General features: G+C 42.0%; 3 protein-coding genes across 6 annotated transcripts; all 3 read left to right on the forward strand.

Moving 5' to 3' along the window:
- mob3c (MOB kinase activator 3C) lies at nucleotides 1-5,560 on the forward strand. Its single transcript, XM_028587710.1, has 4 exons — nucleotides 1-300; nucleotides 2,132-2,725; nucleotides 4,041-4,243; nucleotides 5,102-5,560. The coding sequence occupies exons 2-4, from the start codon at nucleotides 2,308-2,310 to the stop codon at nucleotides 5,129-5,131; spliced, it is 651 nt and encodes a 216-aa protein (XP_028443511.1). The 5' UTR covers nucleotides 1-300; nucleotides 2,132-2,307; the 3' UTR covers nucleotides 5,132-5,560.
- Nucleotides 5,561-6,637: 1,077 nt separating this feature from the next.
- On the forward strand, nucleotides 6,638-14,112 carry mknk1 (MAPK interacting serine/threonine kinase 1). Its single transcript, XM_028587365.1, has 14 exons — nucleotides 6,638-6,728; nucleotides 7,355-7,417; nucleotides 8,268-8,370; nucleotides 8,510-8,608; nucleotides 8,700-8,797; nucleotides 9,569-9,648; nucleotides 9,737-9,810; nucleotides 9,915-10,019; nucleotides 10,129-10,184; nucleotides 10,282-10,377; nucleotides 10,493-10,687; nucleotides 11,163-11,327; nucleotides 12,103-12,146; nucleotides 12,476-14,112. Exons 1-14 carry the CDS (start codon nucleotides 6,663-6,665, stop codon nucleotides 12,693-12,695), a joined length of 1,464 nt encoding a protein of 487 aa, XP_028443166.1. The 5' UTR covers nucleotides 6,638-6,662; the 3' UTR covers nucleotides 12,696-14,112.
- Nucleotides 14,113-16,181: 2,069 nt separating this feature from the next.
- Nucleotides 16,182-18,332, forward strand: tmem275a (transmembrane protein 275a). 4 transcript variants are annotated; one of them, XM_028588246.1, is made up of 2 exons: nucleotides 16,182-16,578; nucleotides 17,044-18,332. In XM_028588246.1, exon 2 carries the CDS (start codon nucleotides 17,100-17,102, stop codon nucleotides 17,703-17,705), a length of 606 nt encoding a protein of 201 aa, XP_028444047.1. In that variant the 5' UTR covers nucleotides 16,182-16,578; nucleotides 17,044-17,099; the 3' UTR covers nucleotides 17,706-18,332. The 4 variants fall into 4 exon arrangements, with proteins under 4 accessions (XP_028444047.1, XP_028444046.1, XP_028444048.1 ...); XM_028588245.1 differs by having other exon boundaries at nucleotides 17,085-18,332; XM_028588247.1 differs by lacking the exon at nucleotides 16,182-16,578 and adding an exon at nucleotides 16,605-16,757.
- Nucleotides 18,333-18,621: the final 289 nt, after the last annotated feature.

Genomic DNA, 18,621 nt, shown 5'->3' on the forward strand with positions numbered 1-18,621 from the left:
CACATAGACGACAGAGGGCAGAAGGCAAAATCAGGATGTGACATCATCCACAGGAAGAGAAGCCAAACAACTTTTTTTTCTTCTCTTTACTGTGTTGTCTCTGCTGCTGAGTGAAGTTGGAGCCTCTCGGTCTGTTAGTGCCCCGGCAGAGAGGGACAGGATCCAGAGGAGCTAGAGGGGGGCAGAGCTGCTGGAGCTTTCCTGCACAGGGAGTTTAAAGAGAAGGGCTCCGGAGCCTGAATCCTCCCTGAACTTCCCACAACTTCCTACCACATTCCTCCGCTGTAGGAATTCATCCAGGTACAGTGCAGACAGCTTTTTTTTTTTCCATTCTGTAATCTCTTGTTTTTGACCTCCCTCTTCCTTTGTTTCTGGTTACTTGCAGTGCCTTCTTTTTTTTCTTTCTCATTTATGTGTCTGGTCTTGAGCCGACTTGTGTTAGCCTGCAGTGTGGAGGCCAATTCCAGAAAAACTGTGAAAGCATGCCAACAGTGCGTAATCAGACAGGCTTTAGTCTGAGGCTGTTGAGGCACGCTGGGAGACTTAAAGTGCTCTCTCTTTTTTTTTTTTTTTTTTTACAAACCATTACTGTCTTCAGTACAAAAAGTGTCCAAGTTTAATGTTTCGCTGGAACTGTTTCTCCCTGAATGGAGTATACTGAATGACAGACTTGTAACTATGATCCTTCCTCAGAAGCCCTTTTGTTATGGACAAATTAGGAGCTATCTCATGACCACGTATTCATGCTCCCCCAGTGGTGTGCAGTGATCAGGCAGACTGTGAAAGCTAGTGGAAAGAAAAAGTACCCTTCTCATATTCCAAATGCTGTTTGCATTTGGAATCCTCACTGTTTCAGTGATGAATAAGAGTGAACAGAACCTAGTGTGAGGAGTCTTTGGATTGTGAGTCTTCTGAAACGAGGGCAACAAAAGTTCACAACAAACCACCGTGCTTGGTCCATAACATGAGCACACATGATTATGCAGAGGCTGAAACTTCTGCTAATCTGAGTCACAGAGAAACAACTACAGGAAACGTTGAGGCAGCCAGTACAAAATTGAACACAAATGCAGACATAGTATCATATTGCAACCACAGTCACTAAAATGTGACTGCAGTGTCAAATCTGTAAAAGCAACATATGCTACTGTCTTCCAAATTGCTGAATGGAAACGCACAACTCAGCGGAGTGTAACACAATAAAATGTAACCCTTGCCCTGCCCACAATATTTTCCTATAATGACCCACTTACTGTAGTTAATATTCAAATGAGAACATTATGTTTTATTATCATAACAATAAAGGCTTTGGATCACATAACCAGCCCTTCAGCGAGGGCATGCTCCTGATCAGTGTGCATTATCAGCCAGATGGTTAAAAGCTATAAGAAAGAAAAACAAATCACTTGTCAATAATGTATTGGTTGCGTTACATATCCCAGGACTCATTTCCCAGAAGGGGGAACTGACGCTGTGTTTTTCATCAGTTGTCATGTTCTGTTTTTTTCTTCTTTTTTACACCAAACTTAAAGTTACTTCGTCATAGCGTCTACCTTTATACCTCATAGTTCTAAATGAGGCTCGAGGCAAAGCGATCATTGTACTGTGACATTTTCTGTCAGAATACTCACTAGAAATGGTTAATCTTTAGTGAGTCGCAGCATGCCATTCATTTTCTCTATTATGTTTAACTCTAGTGGCCTGAATTTGGCCACAACCGACTCAAACTGTTGCTATTTGTTATCCATGGGTGCCACTGAAAATCTTGTGATAAGGTTATCTTGGTCGCACAGAGCAGTAGAGGCAACAATGGCACCTTTGGGATGAACTCACTGGTTTGCCCTTAGTCGGGGTGGGTGGGGGGGTTGGGGGGAGTATGTACATGCAGTATGTACATGAGTCATTTTAATGATGTAGTTCTTGAAAATGTTTGGCTTGTGAATTTTGATGTCATGCATACTTCACGGTTTATATGACCCCTTTATAAACAATGTGACAATGATATGTACAGTTTGTAGTTATACCTTTTGATGTTTTGGTCATATGCAATTTTTGGCCATTCTGGCCTAAAGCAGTGGATTGACAGGCAATTAATTAGGCCTCTGACTTCTTTTGTTCTTCTTCTTCACAGAAACAAGAGCTCCCTGCAATCTTTACATGACAGACGCTGACCCCCTGTGACCTGATTTCCGAGCTGAAGCCATCCTGTTTCTGTCGCTCAGGAAGGTGACACTTTATCAAACACAAAACTAATTATTATTCTGGAGAGCGTATTCTCCCCTTATCTCAGGTGAAGCGGCTGAGCCAATGGCGTTGTGTCTTGGACAAGTGTTCAGCAAAGACAAAACGTTCAGGCCGAGAAAGCGGTTTGAACCGGGCACGCAGCGCTTTGAACTTTACAAGAAGGCCCAGGCCTCGCTCAAGTCCGGCTTGGACCTGAGGAAAGTGGTGCAGCTGCCGGAGGGAGAGAACATCAACGACTGGATTGCGGTCCATGTGGTGGATTTCTTCAACAGGATCAACTTGATCTACGGCACGGTGAGCGAGTACTGCTCCGAGCGCACGTGTCCCATCATGTCTGGGGGGCTGAGGTACGAGTACAGGTGGCAGGACGGTGACGACTACAAGAAACCCACCAAGCTGCCCGCTCTTAAGTACATGAACCTGCTGATGGACTGGATAGAGTCGCTCATCAATAATGAGGACATCTTCCCCACCAGAGTAGGTGTGTGAGGAGTCTACAAATGAAGGCATCAGAACTATTATTGAGTGTGTAACCTAATACATGACTGATTGCTGTCCGCACTGACGTTGTGCTGCATCAATGCTGTTCCCCTTCATTAACACCTCAAATGGGATGATAATGTTCCAGCAGAGGTTAATTAAACAATGAGGTTGACATTTAGGGGAGATAGAATGGGTGATGGCGGTGGTATTTTATCTCAGCACCAGATTTGACAGTCAACATTTATTAGAGGAGAGAATCAGGGGCCTCTCTGTGTGGATTTTGCAGGAGTGTCCTCTGGGAGCGCTAGTTGCCTATTAGTCCATAGACATGCAGGTCAGGTGAAATTAAAACCTTTCCCATAGGTGTAAATGGGTTTTGTCTCTTTGGCCATTTGTTTGTTGGTTTGTTTGTCTGTCAGGATTACGGAAAAACTACTGGACCCATTTTCATGAAACTTGGGCCAATATAATGGGCCAAGGAAGGACCCATTATATTTTGGAGCAGATCCGAATCACGGGGCAGACACAGATTATCTTACTTTTGTTAAACATTGCAAGATAGTTTGTGCTGCATTCTGTGGTGTTGGAATAATCAGAAAAAGTTGTTCCTGGCTACAAAAATTCACATTGCATTAACATTGTGAGATAGGGCATGCCTTGGCGGAGGTCTGCGCTCTCAGAGTGCCTCTCTAGTTGTATTATGTATTCGCACAACTCCTTATGTTATTGGTTATAGTGGCAGTAAATGTACTAAAGATTAGGCTCAAACTATCGTAACTAACTAATCGTATTTGTTTGTTCATTTTCCTCTTAAACAAACTTTCTCTTCTTCTTTTCTTTGTTTTAACCAAATTATAATTTCTACTTCGTCAAATAGGAAGAGCTAATCCACAGTAACTGCAGAAATAAAGACATAAAGGCACTTATAAGACTGACTGGGGCCCTCATGTAACTGAAAAATTGTGTTGTTAAACAATTTTGAATAAAGGTGCAATACAGTATTAAGTTACAGGTCATATCTTTTCTCTTTTATGTCCACTTTTATCAAACCAGTACCTAAAAAGAGGCTGTGCTCGGAATGACTTCTAGTCACTTAAATACATTGTCCATGCAAATCGTTTTTTTATTAAGCTACTATCTAGCACTCAACGATTGATGCTGTTGAGGAGAAATCGTATTACTTACAGAATATTACATCTGCTAATGGATGTGTTTCAATAAAGACAATAATTCAATTTTTGTGACAGATTTAAATCAAACAATTTCTCAGTTTATTAAAGTATGTAACACGTTTCTCGTTTTTTTTCTTCTAGGTGTACCTTTTCCCAAGAACTTCCAGCAGGTGTGCAAGAAGATCCTAAGCCGTCTCTTCAGGGTGTTTGTACATGTTTACATCCATCACTTTGACAGCATCTGCAGCATGGGTGCAGAGGCCCACATCAATACCTGCTACAAGCACTACTACTACTTCATCTCAGAGTTCAACCTCATTGATCACTCTGAACTGGAGCCTCTGGTGAGACAATAGCTCGACCTCCGATGTGTGAGATGGACGACGGGGAGCGTGAGAAAGAGGATCAAATGGATGTTTTTGTGTTGGCAGGGTTGTCAGTATTGCTCTGATTACTGTCAGTCTCGCAGAAAATATCAGCCATCCTGCCATCTATAACCTTATTGTGCAGCATGCTTGGTGAGGTTGAGTTTTATCCTCATGTCAGGGGTGTTTTTCCAGCTGGTGCGCATGCAGTGCAAAGAAAATTACAGCAATTTTTTTTCGTTTGAAGCCACACGGACTACTTGTTCTCCCTTAGATAACAATCATTTTCCATTTGACACTGGGAATGGAATTAGCATTCGCTTTTCCCCCAATTTTCAATCATGATAGACCCTCGTTAACTGCTTTATAGAAAATGGTTTTGGTTTGAAGCACCAACTCTCATTAGAGAGAGAAGTAGCTGACATTGAGCAGTAATAAGAGTTTGTGTAGTTGTTGCTTTTTTCCAACAAAGGGACCTCCATCACATATGACCAGATGGAAAATGGTGCTTTAAGTGTCAATAAAAGGCTTCAGTTATCCTCATTATGAAGCCCGGGCTGTGTAATTCCCTTCCTAAAGTGAAACAGGGATGCAACATTTATGTCAACAAACTGCAGAAAAGATGAATCTTGTAAACAGACCCTATTTTATTGTCTCACCTTTAGTACCCAAGGCAATTTTTGTTGTTGTTGGTCTTAAAGGAACAAGAGTGTCTCGTGATAAGAAATAATGTGTTTCATTTTATAAGTATAGATTGCCCTTCGTAACAATCATTCATCTCCTCGTACAATATGAATTTGATGTGTTAAACATGTCTTTTCTTTTCTCTTCCTACAGAAAGAGATGACAGAGAAGATATGCAATTAAACAAAACCACATGGACAAAAGGAGTTTACATGTTGACATTATCTGAGCCCCGTGAGAAATCATCGGCTTCAAAACACTCAAAGAACAAACAGACATCCATTAACAAAGAACAACTTTACATAAAGTTGTATGAGTGGTTTTCTATGCATAACTGGGAAGGTCCACTAACTTACCACACTTCTTCAGATGGTGGCACTGTGCCCTCACAGAGGTTTTTACTAACAGTAACTGTGGTGCTTGAAGCCATCATTATAGGGCTTTGTGTTGGTTTACAATACAACTTCTGTACTCATGCTTTTTCTTTCCTCCTGTGCATGTTTATGTTGGATCTTTGTTATATACCGTGTTGAGTCTTATTTGTTGAATGAAAGTTTGTATTTTATTTGAAGTTTTTCATAGTTTGAACATAAAAATGCCACCTAAAAATGATCAGTGCTTTTGGAAATGTGGTTTTGCACTGCGTCACAAACATTTGTACAAAAAACATTAGGTCATGAATATTTTTTCATTATAAAAAGTCAACACTGTATCACATAAGTGAAAAGACAAAAGACATTTAGGCTACTTATATATATTTTTTTAATCATATATTTGCTTTAACTCTTGTGTGGTGTTCATATTTTTGTTACACAGCCAATGTTCCCGGGGCTGGTGGACCCACCACATTATTAGGCTTTTAAATCAACAGCCATAACAATTTATGTAAAAATACTTAACATATATTTTTTAGCTCAATTACCAATGATATATACATCATTTATGGTTCATATTTGCCATTTACCCTTGTGAGATTACATTTATGATCATATGATAATTTTCGTTTTTTGTGGGAAAACAAGGAAATTCTATTATAAAAAAGGTAAAAAAAATGGAAAGAAGATTTTTGATAATAATTGATGCTTATTTCCTAGAACTTAATCAGAAAAGGTGAAAGTGCTTGAAATGTAACAATTTTGTAACTTTGTGTGGGAATAGCAGGTGCAGAAAGAAAACATAGTTTATCTACATATTTTTTATGTTCTTCACAGAAAATGAGCCAAGGCCAATGAGTTTGAGTTAGAAGAAATAATAAATAGCATAATTTTTCCCACAGACCCAAACACCATACAAGGGTTAAAGGCTTGGTTCAGGCCAAAACCAACACAGACAAAGAGATTTTTCACCGGATAAATAAAGACAAGGATGATTAGGCTAACTGTAAACTAAAAATAATAATGATGAAACATTGTAGATATGTGTTGTGAGCCGTATATTCATAGACTGTATGCATATAGACTACTTCTGCTGCTGACCTGTCAACATCTGCATCTGTAAATAAACGTCATCATCATCATGCACAAAAAATCCCTACTACGTGGAGTGACCTGGGTGTGACGGGGAATCAAGCCAAGTGACGTCGGTATGGTAGCCATATTGTCGACCAATGGGAGAAGGAGGTAGGCAAAAATGGGCGGGGCAAGCGTATGTTTATGTGGTTTTCCCGCCCTGCGCGTCACTGGTTGTCTGACTGATGGATTTCAGCTAGCGATGGATGCTTACATCAGCTGTGAGAGGCTTTGACAGAGGGGATTTGGCTGGTTTTGGACACAGAGTCCAGGTTTGAAGGCTTTATTGCATTTATGTTTTTTCGATTTAACGAGACCTGACCGGTATTTAAGTACGAACGTTATGCAAATAGACGTAAATCGTTAGGGTACTTGCTAGCTAGCTCGGGGTAGCTAACGACAATAACATCGGATTATACAGTCAACAGTAAACGCTAACTCTAGCTTTCCTAATGTCCTGGTTAATCTTTTTTAACGTAACATTGCTTCGTCTTGGTAAGGGTGCCTAGATGTGTGAAGCAAACGTGCTAATGTTAAGTAACGATGTGGCAATTGTTAGCTGTCGCTCCTTTTGCAGATATTTAAGGATTAAGGATTACATATCTGCTAGCTATACCTTTTTGAGCTGGTGTAAGGCTGGATATTATAGCTAAACGTACTTCTGCGGCTTCTGTTACTCAATAACCACGAACAGACCAAAACAAAATTTGACAGAAGAGCGTGAAAGAAAGAGGAAACTGTTTTGGTACACGTCAGTTTACCGCGGGGTGATTAATAGAGTTTTTACTTACTTTTTATTGCTCAAATTCTTTGACTTCCCACCACTTTTAATGACTTGTTATCGTGTTCTCTGTCAATGTAGTCTTTTCCAGACTAACTCAGTATTTGTTACTTTCAGTGGGCAGACATGGTGAGGCACAGCATAACGACGGAGTTGCAAACCTTCCAGCAGTCTCTCCAGGTAAGTGTAAAAGTAAAACTGTTAATACTGGGTATTCCAATACCTTTAACTTGCTGAAACATGTTGTGTTAAATACCACCTAGGTAGCTGCTAGAAAGCAGTCCACTAACTGTTAAGGTTATCTGTACAGAAGTGTAGAAGTTTCATCATTCCCCATGAGTCATGCCTCTGGTAATGTCCAGGGTGAGGCAAGGCCTGTCATGGTTCTTCCTGTATTCTCATCAGGCCACTGTTTTGGCACGTTGCCAGAGGGGGAGATAACAGCAGCTAGGTTGCAATAGTAGTTTGCAAAAGAAGGTTTTGTCAATGATATGTGTTAGCCTGCTGGAGACAGTTTGATAAGTGTTTTAAAACGTTTTTTGGGGGGGGGACATTTTAAGTTTGTCACAATTTAAAGAACCCATGGCATGAAAATTTCACTTTATGAGTTTTTTTAACATTAATATGCGTTCCCCCAGCCTGCCTATGGTCCCCCAGTGGCTAGAAATGGTGATAGGTGTAAACCGAGCCCTGGGTATCCTGCTCTTCCTTTGAGAAAATGAAAGCTCAGATGGGCCGATCTGGAATCTTGCTCCTTATGAGGTCATAAGGAAAGCTCATTGTGGGACTGGCTCTAGTGGCTGTAATTCTGCACCAAGGCTGAATTTTGGGAAAGATACTTCAGATACAGTATTAGGGGACCACTAAGGTCTATGTAAAAGCATCCAAAAAGCACCATGTCATGGGACCTTTAACACTAAGAACAAATAATTATGTATTCCTTCTCGTGCTTTCTCCACTGTAACACCACCTGATCTCTCTCTCTGGCTGCTCTCGCGCCCCCGATGCGGCCTCCTTCTCTGTGTTACAGGAGAAGTCCCTGGCTGTGGGCCAAGTAGGGCAGAGCTGCGGGGGAACTCAGGAGAACGGGGTTGCTTCAGAGGAGAGACAGCACCTTTCACAGGGCCCAGCAGGTACAACAGCGCTATAATTCAGAGCCGCTCTGGATCTACTGAAATTAACGGTGCATACAATAACACACTGGCAAAGTCTGGACTGTTTTAACTGATTAGCTTGCATATGTTTTTTTTTTTTTTTTTTTTTTTGCTACAGAAATTGAGAAAAGCCAGCCAGTGAATATCCCAGATGCAGCTAAAAGAAAGAAGAAGAAAAGAACTAGAGCAACAGACAGCTCCACAGGCACTTTTGATGGTAACCAAGCTGATGTTATTGTAAAACATCAAAAATCAAAAGAGGAAACAAACACCGACCGGCGTCTCATGTATGTCACCTTTTTTTTCAGATCTGTACAAACTGACGGATGAGGTGCTCGGTCAGGGGGCTTATGCTAAAGTTCAAGGATGCATAAGTCTGCAAAATGGACAGGAGTTTGCTGTGAAGGTGAGTAAGGCTATATTTTTCTTAAGGAAATGCTGCTTGTTGGATGCAGTTTAAAAAAAAATAAATCCTGTGCTTTTATTGTGTTAAGGATGTAAAATGTGCACTGCTTTACCAAAATAACACCTGTAGCAAAATCTGGCTTGTGTCGTACCTGATGGACAACCTTGACAGTTGTGGAAATAGTTTTGGATCACATTTTGGGCTTACCTCATGTAAGGGTTTGCATAAATGCTGACAAATCTTTTTTTAAAGGGGAACTTTGCAGTTTTTTTTAGCTTAATTTACCTTAACTGAACAGCTTCGGAGTCATTGGAATGGTTATATGACTTTTTTCGAGTTGAATGGTAGTCGTCTCGCTCCCCCCTAGCGCCTGTGAGCGGAAAAACCACCCTTGCAACTTTTGGCAGGTGAGCTCTTGGCCTCAGTGCCAGGAAGTATTGCGTGGTATCAGGTCTCGCGACGTAACAAATTGCTTCACGGCACTGAACACACATCCAGGAACCGGTTAGCTATAAGAACAAAGTAGCGATGGAATTGTTCACACTATCATCATGGCTGAGCTTGCAAAAAAAGAAGCAGAAAGCATTGTCGGAGGAAGAGAGAAAGAGAGGAAACGGTAGACTGACCGAGCCAGTTTTTACACAGTGTTCCAAATATCTATTCTGAAGCTGTAGGTGGAGCTCTGTAGAGAAACCTGCGAGCAAGAAGCGAAAACTGCATAAAACTTCTTAATGTTTAATGTGTTTAATATGTTGTTTTGTTTTTATAAAGATCATAGAAAAGAGTGCAGGGCACAGCCGCAGCAGAGTCTTTCGAGAAGTGGAGACTCTCTACCAGTGTCAAGGAAACAAGTGAGTGCATTTTGTATAAGACTTCTTTTTATTTTCTTTAAACTAATTAGGAAACATATTCTAATCATTCGGAAATCTCTTAATCCAGCAACATTTTGGAATTGATCCAGTTCTTTGAAGACAGCTCCTGCTTTTATTTGGTCTTTGAAAAGCTGCGTGGCGGTAAGTATAAAAGAATAGCTCAACAGTTACACAGTCTTCATACACTGAGCTTTTTCAGAGGACTCATTATAAATACACACTGATTGCTTCTCTTCCTTTTTTAGGCTCCATTCTTACACACATCCAGAACCGGAAGTACTTTGATGAGCTAGAGGCCAGTAAAGTGGTCAGGGACATTGCCCAAGCTCTTGATTTCCTACACACTAAAGGCAAGTCATCAACATCCAAACTGATATACTTTGGATTTCCAAATAGAATATCTGTGGATTTCTTTTATTTATTTATTTTTCGTTATGGTGACAATGTGCTTTTCTGCAGGCATTGCCCATAGAGACCTTAAGCTGGAGAACATCCTTTGTGAATACACAGATTGGGTAAGTGGCTTTTAAAGGACAGGGAGCTTTCAGAAGGACATTATTTGTTCCTAGAGGTATAACAGTCTAATGTGTTTTCTCCCATATTTCTACTCAGGTGTCCCCAGTAAAGATCTGTGATTTTGACTTGGGAAGTGGAGTGAAGCTTAGCAGTGCCTGTACGCCCATAACGACTCCAGAGCTCACCACACCGGTAGCAGTCTAGTTTTGAATTCATAGCGCACAGACACACACTGAACAAATGTATGGTTAACAGTTTTCGGACTCTTCCCATGTGCTTTATTTTTTTTATTTTTCCCCTATCCTAGTGTGGCTCAGCAGAGTACATGGCCCCAGAGGTAGTGGAGGTGTTCACCGATGAGGCCTCGTTCTACGACAAACGCTGTGACCTATGGAGTCTCGGGGTCATCCTCTACATCCTGCTGAGCGGCAGCCCCCCCTTTACAGGCCACTGTGGCACCGACTGTGGCTGGGACCGGGGAGAAACCTGCAGAACGTGCCAGGTAGGTCCGCCCAATCAGCCGCTGTGTTTGCTCAGTTTTAAACTGTTGGTCCGACAAGCAAGACATTTTAAGATGTGACCTCGGGCTCTGGGAACTTGCTATAGGCATGGGTTGCGGTTATATGGGTTGCATAGTACATGTGCCTCTTGGCTTAGCGAGATCTAATCTAAGTGTATTCTTTTAACCATTAGGAACAAAAAGTGTGTGTGACTGTATAGCTTGATTTAGGTGTGACTGCGTCTGTAATTCTGGACATGAATGGGTTTCCTCCGTTGTCACCTGATTATTATCCAGGTTTAATGTTTAATCTCTCCTCCAGAGCATTTTGTCACCATCAGACACACATGCAGACACTCTAATGCTGATCCAAATGTCAGCACGGAGAATGTTGTGGTTCCACTTCACTACCCCTGCATAACCAAACCACCCACAGCTGAACGGTTTTACAGCTCCTTGTGTCCTATCCTCTCCTCAGAGTCACCTGTTTGAGAGCATCCAGCAGGGCAAGTATGAATTTCCAGACAAGGACTGGGATCACATCACCGAGGGGGCCAAGGATCTCATATCCAAGCTGTTGGTTCGGGACGCAACTCTGCGCCTGAGTGCTGCTCAGGTCCTCAAGCACCCTTGGGTGCAGGGGGTAGGTTTTATTACATCTGTGCACTTGAATAGTCAGGGTGCGATTTCCCAGGGGGGGGTGGGGAAGGTGTGTGGGATTACTTCTACAATAGACCATATGTTATATACCTAAAATAAAAGTATTTTAACCTCAGTAAAGTGCTCTAACATGAACGGTCTATAGTGCGATATAAAGATAAAATCATAGTGGCAGTTGGTAGATGTGTTCAGCTGCCGATAGGTGACTGTGAGCCGGCTACAGGCACCGCCAGATGACGACTCTTTCAGGGGCCCGTGGTAGTGGAGTTGAGCCGGGGAAAAAAGTGATCGTCATGCGGTGACAACGGTTAAGCTTAGACACCTAGACGACTAGTTAAGTTTAGGAATAAGATTGTGGTTTGGATCAAAACGCTCCCGAGGAACGAACACGCGTTTCCTGGGTGAAAGTATTTTGTTTTCACCAGGAAATGAACTCCCCGGCTTGAAAGCGCTGTGTTTTATTGTTATGTAGTGCTATTTCATTTTGAGATTATTTTCCATTGAATATTGAAGTTCATAAATAAGTGTTTTGGCATGCCTGGCTGAGGGCCACTATCCATGCTATTGAAGGGGGATTTCATTATTTCATTATTATTATTATTTTTTTTTCACAAATTGCACCCTGAGAATAGCTGTTTTGTATTTGGTACTCTAATATTGTCTGATACAACACCACTGTATCACTCATTCACTGCTATTTTTTGCAAATTGATTTTTAAATCAACTATTTTTTTTTCTTTATTTTTTTTTCTTTACAGAACGCTCCAGAGAGAGGTCTTCCAACTCCTCATATTCTACAGAGGTATGACAGGCGGCTTAGAAAGTCGAGTCAAATGTATTTACTAAGGTTTTAAGGTGCTTTAAACCAAATGGTATTATTTTAAAATTCTCTACATACGAAGTATATTCAGATAAAAGCAATCATCACAACTGTACTATTATTACATTTTAATAGGACAGTTGTGTGTGTGTGTGTGTGTGTGTGTGTGTGTGTGTGTGTGTGTGTGTGTGTGTGTGTGTGTGTGTGTGTGTGTGTGTGTGTGTGTGTGTGTGTGTGTGTTGTGCCATGGGGAATGTGTAGATGGTACAAAGGTAAAAATGGTCTCTCTTCTGCCTCCTCCCTTGTTCCAGGAACAGCAGCACTAAGGACCTGACCCAGTTTGCAGCAGAAGCCATCGCCTTTAACCGGCAGCTCTCCCATCATGACGAGCAGCAGGAGGATGTCGGCGCCATCGTCTGCTCCATGAGGCTTTCTCCTCCTTCCAACTCCAGACTGGCCCGCAGACGGGCGCAGTCCAACGCCCTGCGCACCACGGACTTCGCACCCGCTTCGGACGACCTCACAGCCTAAAGAGAGAGTGTGTGTGTGTGTGTGTGTCTGTGTGTGTGTGTCTGTGTGTGGCCTTGTAGCATCAGAAGAGACTTAACTGTTATTGGTGTAAACGCTCTTTCCCCATGGCCAGTAATCTTATCACCTAGAGAGAGTTTAAGCACCAAGGGGACAGTTAATCGTCGGCTACCACCTCCTAATTGAAAACATAGTTGAAACTCCTGAGATTTGTCCAGGAAATGTTTTTTTTTTAAGCTGCCTGAGTTTTAAACAACAGTTTTATTTGAGAATAGCTTTGGGTTTCCTTTTACGCTTAGTCTTAACAGAGTTGTTTATTTTCTGTCCAATGATTTTAAGATTTACAATGACCCCAATACAGCAGAAACCGCTCTTAATGCCAGCAGTTTCTATTGACTATCTAAACAGTACATATCATGAGCAACACAGCATTACGTTGGCTCAGCACAAGTTTGCAGCTGTTGCTGTCCTAATGCAATATTATACCATTTTGATAGATTTTATTTAATCTGGTTAATATTTTATGTAAATGTTTCTCAGTCACTGGAGGAAAGGGATGAGTTATCTTTTTTTGTTTTTTTTTTTTCCAAGCATGTCAGTGTATGTGATTTGAAGTGTGTGGATGTACTTAGAGGAGACTGTCCATCTCTGAAAATGGGCTTTTCTCCATTTGACTTTTTTTTTTTTTTTTTTTTTTTTTTTTAAAAGTCATTCTTGTCGATGCTACGTAAAATTTTCAGAAAGTGACAGAACGTGAATGGATGTTGAAGTTAGAGGAGACCCTTCGATCAAATAGTTTTGTATTTCCTTCCAATTCTAGCTTTCACTTCAACACAATTTACCTGTAGCACTGATGTACTTTAAAATAAGTCTCTTATTTGGTTTATCTGAAAGGGAGAAGATTATCGTAAATAATCAGTTTGGTCTAACAATGTGAAACCCACACCTGCAGTAATTATCTTTTTTAAGGTGGTTTTAACAACTTTTTATCCTCATTAGAATCTGATATTAGCTTATTTTATTTTTTTTTGCACCATGTCTTTGCACGTTTGTTACTCTAACGATGTAACACCATCCCAAAAAGACTTAGTCTTAGTTCCTAATTGTCCTATTGATTTGATATGTCAGAGTGTTTTTAGTGTGAATGACTTAGATTTTGCTGAATTTGTTTTGGTTGTTATGTAGCTAGTAAGACCTAAAGAGGTTGTATGTATAGTAATGTTACACTTTGTAGTAAGATAGAGGATTCCAAACAGGTTGAAAGGGATTTATTTTTATACAAGTATTTGTATATTGTTTAGTTTTGTAGTTTTGGTTCTGTGACTGGCTCTGCATGTGCCAAGGGAAAGAATAATGGACTAACCATGCTAAGACTTCTTAAGTCCATCAAGTTCCTTTTGAGCTTTTTTTTTTTTTTTTTTTTTTTTTAAAGAGACATCTTTTTTGTATCTCTCATTATTGACCCCGTCAATGTGTGAATGGGGTCACCAATGGCAGTCTATCACCTCTGTTTTCCATAACCCTATTAACTTCATGTGTTTCCTGCTTAATGACACATCCCCTGATTTCACACTGTTGCCATGGCCACCCCATCCCTATAGCAACAAAGGTCCTTCATAGGCTGGAAGGAATTGTCAGAGATTTGCTCAGAGCGAATACACGCACATTATCCAACCGCTTGCTACGTTTAAGCCCTCTCTCCCCCGTTATGAATCATAAAAGGACTTGTTTGTTTCCCCCCCCCCCCATCATTATGTAATGGCATCAAATGAGATACAGTAATTTGTGTGCAATTATGGACTCTCTTATGGGGTCTAATACCTAAAGCTCTCAGTGTGGAGCATATTTTCACTGGCATGCTGTGTTCTCAATAAAAATATCCTTAACATCTCCTGTTTAATCTGTTACATTCATAAAATAATTTACTCTTTATGCCTTTTAATGCAATATCTCATTCAGCTGTACTGATCAAATGAGTTTCTCTTCCATATAGGAGTAAATAGCTTTTATTCAGCGAGCGTCCTTTGGTACTTTTGCATTGAATGCTGAGAGGATGGTGAAAGGACATAGCCTCGTGAGACCGTCCTGATCTCGCGAGCTCCAGTTTTCCACTCGCAGATCAGTCTGGCATCTTGAGCATAGACAATGTATAATGGACCAACAGACCCCGTTGCTCTGGACGGAGACCAGTGAAGGCTATTAGAAGCACTTTTCCGGTGATGGCCAGCTTTACTGCGCAGCCTCCAACTGAGAGAATGTGACGTGAGCAACGTGTCTGAAAGTTGTAAGTCTTCTGGTAGCTGTGCCAAGAGAAATCTCAATCATTCCCAATCTTACAGATACGGAGACTGTAGGTGTATGTAAGGAGATAACATGGGCACAGGCTAATTATTGCTAACTAACATGCTAGTTAACATTAGTAATTAAACCTAAACATCTCATGTAAGTCGAAACTGCCTGCGAGCTTCTCCTGTACTATACGGTAATTCCTCTGCTATGCGACAGTAAGTCACTTGGTTATGACACAATCGTTAGCTTATTTTTACAAAAACGTCTGCTACGGAGCCATAACGTGAGGTACAAGGTAATGAAGCCTTTTATACATTGTCGTGTTTCTTTGGAACTAAACAACGGACAAATAGAGTCTTTAAACGCTTCAGATGTAAAGTTATTCGCAGTCAAGTGACGTAAAAAAAAAAATGGCAGTCAGCGGAATGCTAACAGGAGGTGAGGGCCAGTTAGCAACAAAATGGCGCCATGATGGCTCGAGTTCTGAAGCGAAGCTTACCCCCTTGATCTGGAGGCAGAGAAAATTTGGAGCCGTTAGCCAAACGACCGGGCCAATCAGCGTTGGTTTTGAGGTGGCCAGCGGTAGCCCTAATTCTGTTAGCCGCTCGCTAATGCTTTTTTTCTCTTGGATCCTTCTTTTGGAATATGGTCCGGAAACCTGAAATGGTGCCTTTTATTCCTAAATTCTCGTTACACAAACGGCAAATATCCTTTACCGACATGTTACTTGCATGCTGAGTTTATGAGCTATGCTTTGCCTGCAGCAGCAGGGGCGGGCTTGTTGTATTTTCATACGCTTCGTGGGTCTGATTGGTTGATTTGGCCCGTCTATCACCAACATAGGTGATAGACAGATGGTTCATCCAATCAAATAACCAGTATTCCGCCCCTTCCCAAAAGTTCTCCAACGGAAAGTTCCCAGATGGATATGCCGAGCAAATGCGAAGCAATCCATCTGGCGGAGTCAGGTTAGCAAGGACAGGAAGAGGGTGTGATTAACCTGCCCGGACACTGATGAGATAGCATCGCTCTGGCAGATGTCCTTGTTAAAGCAGAGGTGTGTGTGTGTGTGTGTGTGTGTGTGTGTGTGTGTGTGTGTGTGTGTGTGTGTGTGTGTGTGTGTGTGTGTGTGTGTGTGTGTGTGTGTGTGTGTGTGTGTGTGTGTGTGTGTGTGTGAGTGTGTGTGTGTATCCACATAACCAAAGTATAAAACAACAAAATGCACTTTCATTATAATTTAATAATGGATTTAACGAAACAAGAAGCAGTAACGTTCCCACCCTAACATCCTGTGTATCTGAGTTTCTACTCATTTCTCAGAACTCCCTTAGAAAATGGATCACATGTGCATTTATTGAGTGCACACGAGTGCAAAAAAAACTTTATTGCCCTCGATTTGATTGGCCGGTTCGTTTCAGAGCCCTTTAGCGCCGCCAGTGGTCCATCTTTATGTTAAGCTGCGGCGTGTGAGCAGCAGCAGCGTCACTCTGCTGTCTCTCTGCTGTCTCTCTGCTGGACTCCACGGCTCTTGCTGCGCAACGTGATGGACGGACGGAAGGCGGCAAAACATCGCAGAGGATCATGGGTCTGATCTAAGGTAAGTAACACTGAGGAAAGTACACAACAATGTTGCTGTATGGTTGTTCTCTTCTTTCTTCGTCTGGCTGCGTGACCAGCAGTGAAGAAAATAGCCTATGGTTTTGATATTTTAGTATCGCTTATTTTTTTAACATTAATTTATTTTAAGTGTCACTAGAAATAGCTGCTCATTTAGAGGTATTGCCGAATGTATATTACATGTTTTTGTGCGTTATTATTGCTGTTAGCCTATTTATTGCTGTGTGAAAACCTTTCTCAGTGGGTGTAACTTCTATAATTAGTTACATTTATGGAGGATTTCTTTTTGTAGCATTTTAAGAATGTATGTTGTTTAAAATAATCAATCAAAGTGTTAGAAAAACATTTAAAGTGTATAACAGCCTCTAAAACGTCTCCCATATGCTCTTCAGCCTCTTGTCTCTCTCTCTCTCTCTCTCTCTCTCTCTCTCTCTTCTGTGTAAAGTGATGATCAGTCAGTCTCATCAGCTTCTCTGGGTCTCACAGAGCTCTCCATGAGACATGGTGCTACCTGAAAAAACCTCCAGACCATCTGCTCCCAAGAAGGTCCCCAAGCAGCGCGCCCTGCGGCACCAGAGCTTGCCCTCCCCGGCGCTGTGCTGCGCCTGCGGCCTGTGCGTCATGCTGGCCGGCATCAACATCACCCTGGTGGGAGCTTTCGCCTTTGGCACCTACATCCCTACTGGCAACCCCCCCATCGTCATCGGTCCTCTTCTTTTATTGATAGCCCTGGCCTTCTTCACAGCGTGCTGTGTGGTCAGCAGGAGGCCCCCGGCCCACATGGCCCACAAGGCTAAAGCAGGTGAGAAGTGGGGGCTGATGCGGATGGGGACGGCAGCGTTTGAGATGGAGACGAGCGAGCACACGCTGCAGGACACCACGGCCGTCCAGCTCAGCCCCACCAACTCCCCCACCTCCTCCCACAAGTCCAGCTCCAGCCACGGGGGCGACACAGCTCCGCCGGGCTGTCAGGACGGAGCCGGCGAGCCGCGCATGTCAGAGATGTCTGACATGGCTGTCGCAGGAGATTACACCGCCTTGACCTCTGACAGCAAGGCGAGCACTCTCACACAGATGCTGCCTGGCCAGAACACTTCCTCTACGTAGCATGGGCTTTTGTTTTGGCTGATTACAGGTGGAAATGTCTGGTGTGATTGACATGACTACTGGTAATTGGCATCTTTAAAGGGGAGACCACAGACAAAAGAGCCTGTTAAATGGCCAGCAGACTCTCAGACTGTAGACTGAAATGTGTTACCTCTGTAAACCTCTCTGTTTGTAGCTTATTCGGTGTGTTGTGTTGTTGAATGTTTATTGCTCAGTCCCAATGTGTACTTTACTCTGCCAGGAACAGGAACAGGAACAGGAGATGATACCTTAATCCAAGTGCCTGTCTGTCTGTGTACTTCTTGTTGTATAAAACAGTTAAGGCTAAAATTCCTGCAGTTAGTGCTTGTCAACCTACGTCGGGAAAGAAGATGTACAGCCAAGCTTCTCTGAGTCACGAAAGCTGTTCCTGTAAGCCTGGTAAATCTCAGCCAAATTCTTTTTTTTTTTCTTCGCACACTTTGAAAGAAATGTTCAAATTTTTGTTTGCATCAACTGCTGTGAGTGAGTAACCTGCGTTGTGTCAAGATAGTTATTCAAGAACAAATTAGCGAATGTGTATGCTGTGATGTTACTGCAGACGTCATACATGTTTGTGGCACCTATATGTTTGATAAATAAAGCTAAAATGGGATTTGATTGTCAGGTATATGGTGTGTTTCTGTTAAAAAAACCATAAAAAAACACAATAGCACATACATGTCAGGCTATACTTAAGAAAGGTACACGGCTTGCGAAGATAATTAATTTGTTATCTGGGAAAAGCCAGCTGCGGCAGTGCAAACAGCTCCTTCATGACGTGTTGCCCATCACTTGGCATCTGACCCAACAGCTGCTGGCAAAGGCGAGAGTCCTGTTTACTCATCAATATACCTCTACTGTCCACAAACACAGCAAGTCACAGTGTGATCAACTG

Source organism: Perca flavescens, chromosome 9 (genome assembly GCF_004354835.1).
Source record: "Perca flavescens isolate YP-PL-M2 chromosome 9, PFLA_1.0, whole genome shotgun sequence".
Classification (NCBI taxonomy): domain Eukaryota; kingdom Metazoa; phylum Chordata; class Actinopteri; order Perciformes; family Percidae; genus Perca; species Perca flavescens.

Bases quoted from the DNA above. Each gene is read 5' to 3' on its own strand.
- mknk1 (XM_028587365.1), top strand. From the start codon at position 6,663: ATGCTTACATCAGCTGTGAGAGGCTTTGACAGAGGGGATTTGGCTGGT. The intron at 7,418-8,267 runs GTAAGTGTAAAA...TCTGTGTTACAG, and splicing joins CCTTCCAGCAGTCTCTCCAG to GAGAAGTCCCTGGCTGTGGG. The intron at 9,811-9,914 runs GTAAGTATAAAA...TTCCTTTTTTAG, and splicing joins CTTTGAAAAGCTGCGTGGCG to GCTCCATTCTTACACACATC.
- mob3c (XM_028587710.1), top strand. From the start codon at position 2,308: ATGGCGTTGTGTCTTGGACAAGTGTTCAGCAAAGACAAAACGTTCAGG. The intron at 2,726-4,040 runs GTGTGTGAGGAG...TTTTTCTTCTAG, and splicing joins CATCTTCCCCACCAGAGTAG to GTGTACCTTTTCCCAAGAAC. The intron at 4,244-5,101 runs GTGAGACAATAG...CTCTTCCTACAG, and splicing joins ACTCTGAACTGGAGCCTCTG to AAAGAGATGACAGAGAAGAT.
- tmem275a (XM_028588246.1), top strand. From the start codon at position 17,100: ATGGTGCTACCTGAAAAAACCTCCAGACCATCTGCTCCCAAGAAGGTC.